The 12322-nt window shown below is 38.6% G+C and overlaps 1 protein-coding gene across 2 annotated transcripts; it reads right to left on the bottom strand.

Annotated features, from left to right (window-relative positions):
• Positions 1-289: 289 nt before the first annotated feature.
• Positions 290-12021, bottom strand: LOC114538357 (ATP-dependent DNA helicase PIF1-like). Of its 2 annotated transcripts, XM_028559524.1 has the most exons (7): positions 11149-12021; positions 9669-9937; positions 9392-9498; positions 8612-8858; positions 7896-7983; positions 855-1000; positions 290-551 (listed from the first exon to the last, which is right to left on the bottom strand). In XM_028559524.1, exons 1-7 carry the CDS (start codon positions 11912-11914, stop codon positions 342-344), a joined length of 1833 nt encoding a protein of 610 aa, XP_028415325.1. In that variant the 5' UTR covers positions 11915-12021; the 3' UTR covers positions 290-341. The 2 variants fall into 2 exon arrangements, with proteins under 2 accessions (XP_028415325.1, XP_028415326.1); XM_028559525.1 differs by lacking the exons at positions 290-551; positions 855-1000 and adding an exon at positions 7014-7337.
• Positions 12022-12322: the final 301 nt, after the last annotated feature.

The following is a 12322-nucleotide window of genomic DNA, read 5'->3' as shown; positions in this document are numbered from 1 at the left end:
TTCTATCGAACCTCCCTGCTTCTAAGTATCATATATGTCATATTCAACCCAGTTTTTATTCTTTGTTTTTCGAAATTGACAAAAATACTAAAACAATGTATGAATATAACGAAACATTTCATCTCAATTCTTAATATTAATATTAATAAATACAAACCATTTACGGGCATATAGCTATATTATATGCAACTATAACTATACTAGTATATATACATATATTATATAATTATATATATATATTTCAAATGAACAGAACTTCATGTAATGAAAACCGAAAATATAAATAATGTATTTACCGTATAACTATGACTAAAGTTTTGTATTGTTTTATTGTGTTGTTTTCATTGTATGGCCTGGCAGCTTTCAAGTTTTGCTTGCCTTCTGAGTCGAACGTAGTAATTTAGAACTTGTGGATGAGCTTTTATGCAGCTTTTATCAAAGTCCAATACACGAAGACCTTCTAGACTCTTAGCTCGGGATAACGCCACGTAAGCCTGACCGCATTCAAAAACTCTGGATAGTGATATTTCCACACAGTCAAGTGTCATACCCTATAAGTAACAATCGAGAACTTTGGAGTTACTATACCTCTTTACTTCGCCTGATAGGCAATATATACCGTATATCTCATCTTGGAGAGTTTAAGATAACAATATGGGGTGTTGCATATATGTAGCTACATCATTATTGATGGTTAAAATCATTACGTACAGTAAGTGTATAGTGTGAGTTTGAAGAAAATTTGTGGTGGTTAGCTATCATACATCATAGTTATGCACATATGTATATAAGATTATATAAGTACACGTAAAAGAGAATCGAAAACAACGTGTAACGCATTCTACATAAAATACCTGACTCTTGTGAATAGATATAGCCCAGGCTAACTGCAATGGTAATTGAGTTCTTGTAACTTGACCACCCGTTCCAGTTTTTACTACCCATTTCTCCGCCTTCACTTGTCGCTCGATACCATTGGAAAACTTCACGATGGGAACAGCTGTTTGCACGAAATTTGGCTGTTTTTAATTTATTCTGACCGTTTTACTAATTATGTGGAATAGAAATTTGCAAGGCTGCATGTCACATTATAAATACAACATTCATCGGCCGTATATGTCAGGAGTACTTAAATTTGGGGTCATGCAAACTTAATTTAACCTTTCGTTAAATGTAAAACCTTGTGCCATTTATGAAATTTAATCGTCTCAACGCAGCATAGGTAGCCCAACACTCGTGGTCCGCGCGCGTACACGCTACTCAGTGATTGCATATATTAATTTATCTTAAGGTTGGCAACTTTATCAACAATTATCAATAATATATCACATACATACATGTCAAACTTCGATAAAAACTGAAAAACTACCACAAAATACTGCAAAATTAATAAATATAAATGAACTTGGATATATTTTCTAAATTTCGACAAAGTTTTTAGCTTCAAAATGTATTGGGAAATACGGAAATTTGTTCATTTAAAATAAAGTTTTTGAAAATATATTGTCGAAATTTTCTTGTCGATAGGCGGGATCCAATTTACTCTACATTACGTCACCTTCGGAGTCAATCGGAGAAATCCCGAGTCAATCCTATTGGGAACGCACGCGCACTATGGCGTAAAGACGCTAAAAAATAGTGCTCCGTGACATTTGAAATTTTTACACAATTACTGCTAAATTTTTAGAAACATTATTGCGTTATTACTTAAGTAAGGATATCTTTAAAACAACGTTGGTGTTATTTTTTGTTAACTTGGTGTTTTCGCGCATTTTGTGACTTTATCAAGATTTGGACATCGAACATTGGTCATTGGAGTGGTTACGCGTTCATTGCTTTTAGCGTGAATAATTTCCAGTGCTACTTCAACTGTGAATTCTGTGAGTTCGAATTGGTTATATTATATATATTTTTGGAACTTTTACGCAAATATTTTGCTATTCCTCGAGTTTGGACCGTTAAATTATATTTGCGAACGTTATTCCGTTAACCGCGTGCTACGTGATTTGGTAAATTGGTTGGTGACGAAGCACGCTAATTAGAAACTATGCCGCAAGAAAGCAAAGACGGAGAGCGCGCATTTCATGTAATTTGTGCCCGAGACAATTTGGTTCGGAACGAGGACGGTCGCTACATTTAAATTCATGCAGGAAAAAACACGCAACTGGTGGAGCGAGTCAACAAGATGGACAAACATCAAGTATGCCTGGTTCTATTGTTGTCGATCCGGTTACTCCCTCAAGTTCTCAAAATAGCGGATCACCATGTGTTTGGGGCAGCCTCACTAAAGACGATCTAAAGCAAGTTGTTAACGCAGCCTATGAAGAGGTGGTTATTTGGCGCAAAAATCTGTTTATGTTGCCGAGTGGAGCTGCTGGAAAGTCATACGTCAGGGAACTGGAGAGACTTGTTAACGCTTGGAACAGTAACTCGGAGATCTTGCATGATATTTCTTTAAAACTTACTATGATCATGCCTGCTCTTCTCTTACAAAAACCGAGTTTCAAATCGAGATCGAAAGACCATGTGACTTGTCTGTCTCGGCGCATGGCTTTGTGGCAACAAGGTAACTTTGATGGGTTACTTCGGGAATGCAGAACCATCCAGTCGACACTACTGGCTACTAGAAAGGTTTCGAATGAACAGCTTTCCAAGACCTTCGCTAGCCTCATGTTTCGTGGCAAAGTGAACGCAGCTCTACGTTTGTTGGATGAACAATCATGTGGTGGAGTTCTTCCTCTTAATGACGCTGTGTACAAGGACCTCTTGCAGAAACATCCACCTGCACAACCTGAGGATCATTCCGTCATGATTGATGGTGAAATTCCATATGTCGATCCATCGTTATTCGCCAACATCGACGAGGCAGCCATAGCAAAAGCAGCATTGAGGACTCAAGGTGCTGCTGGTCCTTCAGGTCTTGACGCACTTGGATGGCGGCATATTTTGGTGTCTCGCAACTATGGAGATGCCGGCAAAGATCTACGATCCGCAATAGCGTTAATGGCGAGAACACTTGCAACCCAGAAGGTCGTTATCGGAGCAGATCAGACCACCAGCTTAGAGACCTTCTTAGCGTGTCGCTTAATACCTCTGGACAAGAACCCTGGTGTCAGACCGATTGGGATTGGAGAGGTTCTACGACGGATAATTGGAAAATCAATTGTCTTTGCCATTAAACCACAAATCATGGATAGCGCAGGAGACTTGCAGCTATGTGCAGGACAACAATCAGGCTGCGAGGCTGCTGTTCACGCCATGTCGAAGATTTTTGAAGAAGAAGAAACAGACGCTGTCTTACTGGTAGACGCCACCAATGCGTTCAATTCCATCAACCGCAAGATCATGTTACATAACATTCAGTACATTTGTCCTGCAATGGCTGTTTATACGTTCAATTGTTATGTAACAGCTTCAAGATTGTTCGTGCAAGGTGGTAAAGAAATTGCATCAGCTGAAGGTACCACGCAAGGTGATCCGTTAGCCATGCCGTTATACGCCGTCGCCATTACTCCACTCCTGCTCATGATTAAATCTGGTGAAGCTAGTGATGTAAGGCATGTTGCGTACGCGGATGACCTTAGTGGGGCAGGTAAGCTAATGCAACTGCGTGCCTGGTGGGAGAAGATTGCCGTGCATGGTCCGAGTCTTGGTTACTACCCGCGAGCTGATAAATCCTGGTTGATTGTGAAGCCACACCTGGAGCAGACTGCCATTGAGATCTTCGCTGGAACTAATGTACGAATTTCAAGTGAAGGGCATAAGTACCTTGGAGGATATCTTGGATCGAATGACGGAAAAGATAAGTATATTAGTTCTTTAGTTAGTAAATGGTGCCAGCAACTTCACGTTTTGAGTGAAATTGCCAAATTCCAACCCCAAGCAGCATACACGGCGTTTGTCTCGGGTTTTCGGCACAGATTTACTTACCACATTCGTGCCGTTCCAGGTATCAAGACCGCGATGCAGCTTGTTGACGACACCATCAACCTGAAGCTCCTTCCTGCGCTCCTCGATAACCGTAGCTTGTCCATCCATGAGCGACAATTGGTTTCGCTTCCAGCTCGTATGGGAGGTCTTGGTATTCCGATCTTTAACGACATCTGCGATGAAGAACATTTGAACTCCACAACCATCTGTCATCTTCTCTCAAGTAGAATCATCCACCAGAATGGTACACCATCAGCAGAACATGGAGATTCCATCCACGATCTTCGCCGTGAGATTGCAAAACAACGTCAAGCTAGGAACTCGTTGCTGCTACAGAACTTGAGATCGAGCATGAGTGAAGAGCAGATTCGAGCAAATGACCTCGCCCAGTTGAAAGGATCCTCAGCTTGGCTAACTGCTCTGCCACTTGCTGAAGAGGGCTACATCTTGACCAAGCGTGAGTTCTTTGATGCAATCTACATGCGTTATCGATGGCCTTTGAAACGCCTTCCATCTTTCTGCGCTTGTGGAAAATCGTTCACGGTAGATCATGCCCTGTCGTGCCTGAAAGGAGGTTTTATCCATCGAAGACATAATGAGATCCGTGATCTACTTGCTGCTGCTATCGATGACGTTGCTTACGATGTTTCAATTGAACCTGCTCTTGCTCCTTTGACTGGCGAGGTTCTTCCATCCAGTGCTAACTCAGCCGATGACGCCAGAGTGGACATTGCTGCGAGAGGTTCTGGCAGAGATGTGAAAAGGCATTTTTTGATGTAAGGGTGTTTAACCCATACGCCTCTACACATCGACGCCAGACGTTGAGCAGCTCGTTTAAAGCCAACGAACGGGAAAAGAAGCGACATTACAACCAACGGATTGTTGAGGTCGAGCATGGCTCCTTCACACCGGTCGTCTTCAGCGCCTTTGGCGGATGCGGAAGAGAGACCCAACATTTTCTTTCCTTCCTGGGTGCGAAGCTGGCTGACAAGAAGAATCATTCTCCATCTATGGTGGTTAGCTGGTTACGACGAAAGATCGCCTTTGCTTTGCTTAGAGCTCGCGTGGTGTGTGTTCGTGGCAGTCGAAGTTGGAGGACTGCGTCCATCACATCAACTAACGACATTACGTTGTCGGAATGGAACTCCAACATTAGCGAGTAGTCTAGTTAAGTTGTTTTTGTAAATAGTCTGTAGAACTATTATACTTAATTTTAATGCATGATTGATTATTGTAAATTTCCCTAGTACTAATAATGTGAATAAATTATCACTTTCATCCTATTGGCTGTTCTCTCATGGAGCAATCTTCGGAAATTTTCCGACTTTTCAGCAGCCAATAGGATTGACTCGGGATTTCTCCGATTGACTCCGAAGGTGACGTAATGTAGAGTAAATTGGATCCCGCCTATCGACAAGAAAATTTCGACAATATATTTTCAAAAACTTTATTTTAAATGAACAAATTTCCGTATTTCCCAATACATTTTGAAGCTAAAAACTATGTCGAAATTTAGAAAATATATCCAAGTTCATTTATATTTATTAATTTTGCAGTATTTTGTGGTAGTTTTTCAGTTTTTATCGAAGTTTGACATGTATGTATGTGATATATTATTGATAATTGTTGATAAAGTTGCCAACACTGAGCTATATAATAATTCCTGGAGGACCGGCTCGCCACCAAAAAGTGTCCGCAAAAACATGGCGGATTTTGAGCTTTGCTGACGCCACATGGTTCCTTTTGCTCATGGTAGTTACCACTGACATACCGCGATACAAGGTGAAAAACTGTGTCCATCTCCCTCCTGGTTTTTATGAAAATATTTTCAGCTTTCGGTATATATTTTTGTTTTTCATATAAATCCTCTTTTTTCCTGTTCAACAAATGGAAAGGAGACGTAGCCTTGTGCTCTATATGTCTGACGTTTTGAATGGCCTAATTCACTTATCGGGGGAATGATTTTTGTCATTCGGCTGTTATTTTATGGCATCCAGGTAAGCCGGTTTTTAAAACAATTTCAGTTTTTTGCCTTTGGACTCGAATATAAACTGATTACCAAAGGTTCTGAGCCATATAAATCCATCAAAACTTGTACAAACAGCAAATATACTATTTTAGACCTTTGGTACATGTGCAATGTTATATACTCAAACTTTATCATTTTCTTGACTTGTGTGGGGAAGGAATTAAATTCCTGGCAATGTCAATCTTTGAGTTTGGTCTATTTTGTTTTCATGATAGCAAACAATAATGTGAATAGGTAAACCTTTCCCCAGTGAGTCTATTAGATTTAAGCAATAATTAACATGATCTGACTGACAAAAGTGTGGAGTGGGTGCTGATACAAAGTAATAAGATTTTTGCTGCAAACAGTGTAAATTTCAACCTCTGATGATGGTGACTGTTAAAACCTAGTTAATATATTATCTTGTTTGCCTTGTCAAATTCAAATCAATTATCATGGCTTATAATTAATTGATTTTTTAACTTCTTGCACCTTGTGAATAAATCTTGATCAGATCTCCATTTATATTTTTCAGGATGAAGATGCTATGAAATAAAGCAAGCTAGAGATGGCTTATTAATTGTCATGCAATTTGTTGGAACATTGAACTGAGATGTATTAAGCACATTATACACATTGTTATGAATCTGCATTGTTATCCTTAATTACCATGTTATCTGATTTTGTTGTTGGCTGGTATTTTTATAACCATTGTTATATTTATAAAAGAAATAAATATAAACATGCATTGTGTGAGCAGTGTATCTTCAATCTGCAGCCACTTTTATAATTTTCTGTTTATGGTATCAAACTCAAGAGGGCTAAATTCAATAGGCTAATCAGGAGTAATTGAGTCTATGGATGGATGAATATTATTCATTAATAAGACCAGGGGTGCAATTAGATAATATTGAAAATTTTATAGCCCATTGAGGTACAATTAAGCTGATGACCTTACTGAAAAGTGTATTATGCAAATATGACTCATGGTTGAAACTATATTCTTGCACTTAGTCAGCTGCCAAGCATCTTGCCCCTGAGCTTTGGCCTCTGTTTCTTTGGATTATACCTAGATATATTGTTCTGAAGACATTCAAGACCATTCAAGAAAACATTATTAATTGCATACTTTCAGTAATTCTGCTGTTCATGCAGGGTTCAAAAAAGTCTAATTGATGTCCATAAATATCCAATTGTCCCCAAAATGTCCGACAATAATGCCAAAAAGTTCAAGCATTTGTTATAGGAATGTAGAAATAATGAAAATATAAAAAAAACACCTGTCAGTTCGTGTCAGAATTAAGATCTTCAATTTTGTCCACAATTTTTTGACGTTTTAACATATATTTGTTCTTGCGTTGGCAATAACAGGCTAACAGCGTCTACGACTTGTATTCATCTTAAAAAAAGTTTTATATTTCAAAAAAATGCAATTAATGATGTTTTCATGACTTTATATTTCAAAAAAACAAAACAAGTTTTCACGGGAAATTTTTCTTATAAAGGCCAGGGGGGAGAACCTGTTGTTTACTAAATCCTTACTAAATCCAGGGGGGAGAATACTGCTGTAGCGGGCTCATAATTGAGCCCGGTCAGTGGTAAATACCATGGCCAAAAGGAACCATGTGGCGTCAGCAGAGCTTCTGCGGTTGCGCAGAAGGGCGATGTCCGCCATGTTTTTGCGGACAAAAAGATGGCGGCGAAGTTACCGAAAAATGACGAGCCGGTCCTCCAGGAATTATTATATAGCTCAGTGGTTGCCAACCTTAGGATAAATTAATATATGCAATCACTGAGTAGCGTGTACGCGCGCGGACCACGAGTGTTGGGCTACCTATGAACGCAGTAGCTACTATACGTTTAAGCCATTCACACATCGCTTAAAATCTAATCCCTGGTTGTATAAATGAAGGTAGTTGCCTCGAAACATATCAGCATATGCACATATAATAATCACCTGTATTTCCCGTAGAAAAACTTTTGACTACACCGCGTGCACCATTGACCAATCCTTGACCTACGTCCAAATTTTTCGTCAGCAGTACCTTAAGTAAGAATTGAAGTATTATTTACAACATTTAAAGAGTTGCAAATTGTAGGCTTGAAAGGTAGGCAACAAAGTGTACAATCTGGGCTTCAAATATAACTGCAGCCAATTAAGTCTCTGATTTCTGATGTCCAATTTATCGAAACAATAAGTAATAGCCAAATATCCGGCACATAAAAACTAACAACTACTGAACTAGAGTATACGGCGGTCCTTGTAAGCAGTGAAATTTCTACGACTATTTGAACATTCTCCGATTCTCTTTTTGCATGAAAACTACAAAACAATAAACGGACACTCCGAAACTGTTAAAATTGAACCCAACGTTTTCACTGACTTGCAGTCATCATCATCAAATGGCAAGTAAGTGTATCGTCTATGTAATGTGAAGTAGGCCAATTCACAAAGAATCGGGGATATCATTCCATTGTCATGCAGTGATTGTTAATTCCCAATCAAAAGATCCACAATTTTTGGGACAAATAGAGATGTGAATCAGGATTAAGGAATGATGTCAGAGATGGCCGCGGTATGTGCAGTGGAACACATGCAGCAATGCAAACATTTTCGCCAGGAAAACATCTCCTTGAACGATTTATTCATGCATGGTATAGCTAAGAACACACCTGAGCGCCTTCTTTCAACTCCAGTTTTGCCTTTGCAGGACAGCATGAATCTAGAGTCTTGCTAAAATTATTATCGCTGTCCACTGCTTGGAATGATTTTGCCTTTCCAGGTAGACTCTGTAACTGTACTTTGTTAATCTGGTCCACGTTTTCTTTGTGTGTACATAACCTAGTGGCTAATATGCCCTCAGAATCTATTTTGTTCTCTTTGCTTCTCGACAACCGTTCGACAACTTCGTCTGGACATCTGAGTGTAAAAAAATTGTGGAAACACTGGAAATGATCATGCATTTATAGTATTGATGGTAAAAATAGTAAAATAAAATAGTAAAATAATATAGTAGTAAGATATAAATATAGTGGTATTATAAATAGAATTAAGAAAAATATAAAATTTATAAAATGGTCGGGATTGGTCCAGTGGCATTGTTGTTCTGAACATTGTAATACCTTCGCGGGATTTTTGCGTGTAGTCCTCGTGTACACGCGCAGAATTAATTACCCTCCCATTTAACTACACGCATGCTTCATTGACATAGCCTGCGCCGCAGACCCATGCAATTGACATTGTTACCATCTAAGCTATAAATATGCGTGTAGTGTTATATTACACCTGATTACGCCAAGATTGCGGGCACAATTACACAAAGACGGCGACAGTAAAAAATGTCTTTTTAGTCGAAGTAGTTCCAACCGTTTTTGGTTAATTTAGATGGAACCTGTGCAATGAGGTTTATTCTATCAATATCAATAATCATGACGGCAAACCTTGATACGTACCTTCCCACTCTAATATTATTTAGGATATTAATAAAAAGAGGATCTGACTGTCTTTTGACTTCAATCAATTCAATGGTCTTGTGTATGCATGTCGACCAACTTTCAGCCTAAAATATTTTTTACAATCATTTATTATTCCTGGAAAGCTTCTAGAAGGAGATATACATACAAGATTGTTTCACAAATCAATCTTTAGCAAATGGGGTGGAGAGGGGATTAAGCGGGCAAAACTTATCAGAATAATGACAATAACAGAATAACCATAAAGAATTCTCACCTGAAAGCAAAACTTCTTTTTCTCTCCGGGTTTAATAACTGGTGGTAACTGGAGAAAATCCCCACAAACAATAAGTTGGATTCCCCCAAAAGGCCTATCATTCTTACGCAAGGCACGTGCGACAGCCTCTATCTTGTCGAATAACTCAGAATCTATCATGGATATTTCATCGATTATCAAATGCTTGCAATTCTTCCACTGTTGAAGATGAATGCGATTTGAAGCCATGGCTATACAATTTTCCAGGTTGCCTTTCCCACACCCTATCCCTATAATTAAAACATCAAGAAAAACTATTACAATTATAAACACTGCCACCCGTCCATGTAGTAGGACATAATAATTGGGCGGCGTGACTATATATCTTCACTGGGAGGTGTACCCCAACGAACACGTCACACTTGAAGCGCGTCTAAAGAAAGCACATTACCTTTTGGTCGGTTTATCAACAGACGAGTGAGACGACTTGTCTAATTAATAATTGCGATTCCCAAGCAACTAAGCAAGTTGAGGAAAGTTATACTTTTACTGATCGACGCTTGTGTGCTATTACTGACTGACGTTAGCAACGTTTAACCGACAACCTTAAACTGGAGGGTATATTTATATAAGCACCCCACACACCCTCCCGCATGCTTAACGCCCACGAGTAGGGTATGTAATATAATTATATTGCATATTTGCACAACAACTTTAGTATATATACCCGTAACAATAATTATTTGACTGGGTTTATAAATTATATTTGAAAGCTATTTTTGAATGCTAAAATTGGTGTCTAAATGTTGAGCAAATATACACACATCATGCGAACTATTACAGTATGCCACTGATTGAGGTAAGTGTACGTTAATTAAATTGCTATATTCCTCAAATATATTATTTTTTTCTTTATATTCTAGATCGAGAGATTGAGGTCTGTACAGATTGAAGGAATTAACTATGGGAGCTAGTTAGCTGTGGCCTTCAATCCTAATAATTATTAGACCCTAAGATGACTGGCCGCAGTTTTCATGACAATTATGTATAGGTCTGGATCTCCATCAAATTTGAGACATTTAAATTCTGTAAGTACCCACGCCAGCATATCTTGTGAGTGCATTAATTGACCTCCCCGAATAGTACAGTACGTACTAGCTAGGTGTGCGCATGCACATGCATGTATGGTAACTAAATGCCTCAGCAAAACAGTTTATGTCCATGGGTTATAACCTGATAACCACTTAGTCATTCAATAGTGTGTTGCTAAGAAGCAGTTCACTAGAAGCAATAAGGGCAAATGGTGTCTGGCAGAATCTTACAAGAGCGCAGTATGTACAGAGCAGAAATTATAAAAATAATTATAATATTTAAAAATAATTTCTGGCACCTATTATACTGTAGGTCCTGGCACCTACACTGTACTGTAGCTAATATATTTGCAATGATTTCTACATTGCTACTTTTCACATTCAAAAAGTTGTTATATATTTATACTCACCAGAAAAGGAATGCAAGGTCATGCCTCCAATCTGACAAGCAGCAACACCAGTACTTGCTGTAACAAATGTATTATGGGGTGGCAACAAACCAATAATTTTCCTCAGCAAGAATGACTTTCCAGTTCCACCACTTCCAGTGATGAAAACACTTTGACCACATTTCACAGCATTTAATACACGTAACTGGGACTTGTTTAACTTGACGCTTGATCTTGCTGGTTTCACAGCATTGTTTGAGGTAATCATGAGCTTCTTTCGTGGCAGATTGTCGCTTGATCCTTCGCATCGTTTACGTTTGGGGGTTTTGTCATGTAATGTTGCCGGGGCAATATTTTCTTTTGCCCTCAATAAATCATTTTCAACCAGCGGACTTATGTGTTCGAAACTTCGTGGTAATTCACTGCGAAGTCGCTTTCTGTCCCCTGTAAAACCTTCATTAGATTTTACAGCAAGCTTAACTTTCAGACATGCCAGAAAAGCAGCAAGCTTGTCCGGTGGACAATTCGATAGCATCACGAGAACATTTTGTGTCAAGAGTTTAATGGTAGCTTTCCCTTCTCTAACAAATCGTCTATGTATGCTAATCTTTTTTAACAAGAAACTTTGAGCAATCTGCTGCTTCGATACGATTCTCAATAGAATATCATCAAATTGATCACGACCAAGAATTGTACTGCACGATTTATAGACTGTTCGCCGTAAAACTATGCCTTGCTCGTTGAGCTTCTCGACGTTTGTGGTGCAATGAAGTTCGCTCGCATCCATAATTATTTACTTCACTCAACGACTGAGTTTACCCCTTGAGAGACAGCAGGAAAATACGTTTGATGCAATTTATTGAAAGGATTTTAAAATGGACAACACCAATAACTCCAAATAGTGACTAGTGAGTGTTTCATTCGATTTAAATCTCGTGGAATTAGCTACGCGCTGCGACATTGGCCAATCAGAATCAAAGAAATTATTAATTATGGTCTTTAAATCTAGATGTTTCCATTTTAAACGTCCAAACTTCAACAACTTGAATTAAAACTTCAAAGACACTCCACTATCTATATTTGCAAAGTGCAAACATATCTGCAAATTGCAATCATAGATTCATCATTCATTCATAGTTGCAAATTGCAACGCATGCTCGAAGATTATAATGCGAGCCATTTCCCGTTTCTACAT

The sequence above is a fragment of the Dendronephthya gigantea genome, unplaced genomic scaffold, assembly GCF_004324835.1.
Source record: "Dendronephthya gigantea isolate DGI-Jeju-01 unplaced genomic scaffold, DenGig_1.0 000181F, whole genome shotgun sequence".
Classification (NCBI taxonomy): domain Eukaryota; kingdom Metazoa; phylum Cnidaria; class Anthozoa; order Malacalcyonacea; family Nephtheidae; genus Dendronephthya; species Dendronephthya gigantea.
This window is presented reverse-complemented; position numbering and strand designations above follow the sequence as displayed.

What these genes read in the sequence shown, in the direction of transcription:
- LOC114538357 (XM_028559524.1), bottom strand. Translation starts at nt 11,914, where the DNA reads ATGGATGCGAGCGAACTTCATTGCACCACAAACGTCGAGAAGCTCAAC. An exon ending in AAAAGAAGTTTTGCTTTCAG is followed by an intron (nt 9,499 to 9,668) that starts GTGAGAATTCTT and finishes AAAATATTTTAG; the next exon opens with GCTGAAAGTTGGTCGACATG. An exon ending in AATAATATTAGAGTGGGAAG is followed by an intron (nt 8,859 to 9,391) that starts GTACGTATCAAG and finishes TTTTACACTCAG; the next exon opens with ATGTCCAGACGAAGTTGTCG.